Source organism: Perognathus longimembris, chromosome 23, assembly GCF_023159225.1.
Source record: "Perognathus longimembris pacificus isolate PPM17 chromosome 23, ASM2315922v1, whole genome shotgun sequence".
In the NCBI taxonomy this organism is placed as follows: Eukaryota; Metazoa; Chordata; class Mammalia; order Rodentia; family Heteromyidae; genus Perognathus; species Perognathus longimembris.
The window spans coordinates 36,559,990-36,564,679 of NC_063183.1; the positions used below are offsets into that span (position 1 = coordinate 36,559,990).

Consider the following 4,690-nt stretch of genomic DNA (forward strand, 5'->3'; position numbering starts at 1 on the left):
CTTGCCTAAACCTGTGCTAATTATTCCCAATAAGGGAGACCATATCTTTTGGTTATTCTTATGAAGCCAATCTGAATCCAGGAACAATTCCCCTGACTCCATGAGTGAGGTTGGAAAATCCAGGTTCCACAATAGCACCTGGTCATTATTCTCCAGTGAGGTTCACGACTTCTTTTTTTCTGCCGCACATACCATAGCAGTTGCAGAAGCCAAAGCTCAGATACATAGGAATTCAAATTACCTGAAGATGCTGTGTCCTTGGGAAAGGTAGGAGGAGAGAAGAAAAGTAAAGATGACAACAGAGAAATACTGGTGGCAGACTACTGATTTGTAGATATCAATATGGTTATAGTTGAGGTCAGGTAGGTTATAATATGGATAAGAAAGAACAGGCTTTAGTAGGGAAGATTGTGGGTATCTTAGAGATGTGGAGAGTGGCAAATATGAGACTGACATCTCCATGGTATCAAAAATCAAAACCAAAGCCATGGAGATACAAAATCTGTAGCAAGTAATATCCTTTGCATGGCAAGGAATCTGGGGCTTCAAATGATGATTTTGTAAGGGACTGTGTCTTTGAGCATTTTGATAGGAGTGAAGAAAAATTAATACTACAAAGGTTAGAAATCAGGACCACTTGCTTTGATTTGTCTTTGCAAGAGTTAGAAAGCAAAGTGTCAACTAATTCTCTATGGCATTCCCTGGGCCTCAAACTAAATGATAAACACAGAATCTGGAGAAGATTTGATTAGTAAACTGTCTCTTTAGCAAACTTCCCTTAGCTTCACCTGCATGTCTAATTATAGATCTGCTGTCATTTGCAACTGTGATGTAGAAAAACTGCTATCATGGTATTAATTTGGGAAATTAATCATTTTTCTATGATCTGTGTTTGCTGGGCAATTAGTCATTCTTTCTTCTTTTCTAATTTTTGGTCACTAAAAAGTACACTAGACATAGATAAGATTCAGGGAAAATAGCAAATTTAGGAATCCAGGGGCATGGCAGTTGACATTAAGAAGTAAAAAGAAGAGATAAGTTGATTTGATTACTTAAATGCAGTAAAAATTACATGAGAGTTCTTGTTAGTTTATTTTATTATTAAAACTTTTTATTGTTAATAAAAAGGTGCTGCATAGAGGGGTTGTCATTTCATAAGTCAGGTAAAGAATACATTTCTTTGCATTTTAATTCTAATACCCACATATCAGGGAGACCATGTGCCATTTGTCTCTATGTTCTTGGCTTGTCTAGCTCAACATGATTTGTTTTAGAATGCAACAAGATATGACAAAGCAAACAGGACCCAAGATATCAATACACAGTGAGACCAAAAAAGGACAGTCTTGGGAGAAAAGCACCAAATAGTAGGACCCCAGAACTTCCAACCCAGAAGAAAATGTTTTATTGTTAATGTTCATAGAATTCATAAGCTTTGTAGACTAGAATGACGATGTCCATCATTGGGAAGGTAGAACTGTGTACTGTGAAATTTATGTAGTTACTTTATCTCAATAAAGGGAAAAATTAAAAACAAAGAGTACATTTCTTTTTGGAAAATGTCATCCCTTCTCCCCCCTGTCTCTCTTTCTCTCTTTCTCTCTCTTTCTCTCTCTCTGTTTTTCCCTCCTGTCCCCACTCAGAAGTTGTATAGTTCATTTTCAACATAATGTCTAGTGAGTATCACTGCTGTATTTGTATTATCTTTATTCTTTTGCAGAAATAGGGAAGTGGATATAGACTGAAAAGAAAAAATCAGAATGTTTAGGTAGAAACAGAGAAGTTATTAAAAAATTCTGATGATGTACAGTTTCCATGTAAGTGACCATAAGGACTTATTACTATTGCTTTCTTGGCTTCAATAACAACATCATGTAAGAATACAAAGCATTCAAAGTAGGGAGGGGCAACACTGTCCAAAAACAAATGTTCTCTTTACCTGACTAGGTAACTGTGACCCCTCTAAAAATCATCTTTATAATAACCATGAAGTTTAAAAGGGTTCAATTGAACTGGCCTAAAACCCAACATAATTCTTCAGAAAGGAGGAATAGTTACCTTAAACTATTTTTATTGTGTACCACACCAGGTGCATATTGCTGAACTGTGTTTTATGGCTTTCCATTTCTTGGCTAACGGTTTATTTCTGCCTAATACTCCCTTCTTAAAGCTTCACACTTCCTCTGTCTAGAGTACTTTTTAGACTGATGACTGACTGAATGTGTATTTTCTATGTCAGTACTGTGCCTTGTTTCCTTATGAAACTCTCTGAAGAAACGAGGATTTCACAATCTCCACAAGGCCAAGCGATCTGTAGTCCTGGATGTTTTTCACGTCCAGCTTCAATGCACCTCGGCATCCAGCTCCACCTCTGCCCCCTGGCCTGAATAAGCAGCTTCTCCTGCATCATTTCTGGCTCATGACAACCTGTGTCTTCATCCTATCTTCCTGCTTGTATCTTTGAGACTGATGCATATTCAATGCAAAGAAGTCCTCCTTTAATATCCTTTAACGGGATTTAACAGGATTTGTTGTTTCTCTGCTCAAAACCTAGTTGGGTATTCCAACCGAAGTCTTCACGATGGCCTAGAGACCTGGATAGACCGTGTTCCTCTTACCTCTCCACCCTTATCCTCTATATATGCATTCCATGCGCTCAATCTCTTTAACCTTTTCCTATGAGCTCATTCCTAGGCTTTTGTTGGAATACTCTTCTCCCCATGTAACATCTAACTTAATAAGTTATTCTTTCATTTCATTACAGTTCTTCTCATTCAGCTGGTTAACAGGAACTTTTTTCGACAATCTTATTTTGCAAAAGATCTCCCAGTAATGCCCTATTCTTTCTTGCTTTTTTTCTCCATAGCAAAAATTCCATGGTGACTATTTACGTAGTTAGTTTTTGATTGTCTGCATGTTTCTGTCATAATGCAAATCTGAGGATAGAGACTTTTCTAGTTTGCTTTAGGCCGTATTCCTAATGTTTAGAGTCATTTCTGATACTTAATGGGATTAATTGGCGGGTCCAAACAATTTCAACCCATTTGCTCACTCAAAACTTCTCATTTTTTGATCAAGTAGTATGAGTGAGATACTGTATGTGAGAACTATATGGGAGTAAAAATGTAAAGAAGCAATGATTTATAATCTTGATTTGTTTATAAACATATGGGGAGCATACATTTGGCCAATAACTACATTAAGTAAACTCAGATACTTAAGTGGATCATGAGGAAGGTGTAACAGACAAGGTGACATTTGGTTTGAATATTAAATCATGAGTAATATTTTGAGTGGTGTAAAGTAGTGGAAGGTTAATTTCTGTCTGAGCAACAAAATCTGAGCCACAGGCTCCTAAAATCTGTGCCATACAAGAGTTGTCTGTGTGTGACTGGCGATTGCTACTCCAGGCAGAGGAAAGCTAGTGCTGACCACACCACACAGCCAGCCATGCATTCTGTGTCTGTGGCCTGGCAGTGCACTGGCCCGTCAGTCCCCTGGACCACCCTGGGTTGCTGGTGTTTGCAAGCCCTGCAGGTGTTTGCTCACTTACTGCCATGTGGGTCAACAGGGTAATGGCCAACAGAATGCTATTCAGTCTTTGTGAACTGTTCAGGTAATATTTGCCTTCAGTGAATTATACACTTTTCTAAAGACACGATTAATATAACATTGTTGATGTGAATTTTCTCACTTGTCCCTGTAGCCAACACAAAAGTGGGAACCTACTAAATGAGCCATGACTGCAGCAAATGCCTCGGGAGTGTCTGAATTTGTGTTCCTGGGCCTCTCCAATTCCTGGGAGATCCAGATTTTTCTTTTCTGCTTTTCTTGCCTCTTTTATGCATCCAGTTTGACAGGAAATCTCCTCATAGTTGTCACCGTGGTGTTTGACCCTTACTTACATTTGCCTATGTATTTCCTGCTGGCCAACTTGTCTGTCATTGATCTGATATTTTGTTCCATTGCTGCACCCAAGATGATCTGTGACCTTTTCAGGGAGCAGAAAGTCATTTCGTTTGGGGGCTGTATAGCCCAGATCTTTTTTAGCCATGCTGTAGGAGGCACAGAGATGGTGCTGCTCATAGCCATGGCCTTTGACAGATACGTGGCTATCTGCAAGCCTCTGCACTACCTTCCCATCATGAGCCCACGCACGTGTACTTTAATTTTAGTGCTTGCGTGGACCATTGGTGTCATCCACTCATTAGCACAGTTGGCTTTTGTTGTGAACTTGCCCTTCTGTGGCCCTAACATATTGGACAGCTTTTATTGTGACATACCTCGGCTCATCAGGCTTGCGTGCACCGATACTCATAAACTGGAGCTCATGGTCACTGCGAACAGTGGGCTCATCTCCCTGGGGGCGTTCATCCTGCTCATCCTCTCTTACGTCTTCCTCCTCTCCACCCTTCAGAAGCACTGGGCTGCAGGCTCATCCAAAGCTCTGTCTACTCTGTCTGCTCATATGACTGTAGTGGTCTTATTCTTTGGTCCACTGATATTTTTCTACATGTGGCCCTCTCCTTCAACACATCTGGATAAATTTCTAGCCATATTTGATGCAGTTCTGACTCCCTCTCTAAACCCAGTCATCTACACATTCAGAAACAGAGAGATGAAGATAGCAATAAGAAGATTGCTCAGTCAGCTCCTGGGTGGCAGAGGGCCACTTAGATGGTTTGGTTGA

The 4,690-nt window shown here is 39.8% G+C and overlaps 1 protein-coding gene across 1 annotated transcript; it reads left to right on the forward strand.

The window, feature by feature from the left end:
• Nucleotides 1–3,739: 3,739 nt before the first annotated feature.
• Nucleotides 3,740–4,690, forward strand: LOC125340458 (olfactory receptor 4F15-like). The gene has a single exon (XM_048332073.1). It carries the CDS (start codon nucleotides 3,740–3,742, stop codon nucleotides 4,688–4,690), a length of 951 nt encoding a protein of 316 aa, XP_048188030.1.

Bases quoted from the DNA above. Each gene is read 5' to 3' on its own strand.
- LOC125340458 (XM_048332073.1), top strand. From the start codon at position 3,740: ATGACTGCAGCAAATGCCTCGGGAGTGTCTGAATTTGTGTTCCTGGGC.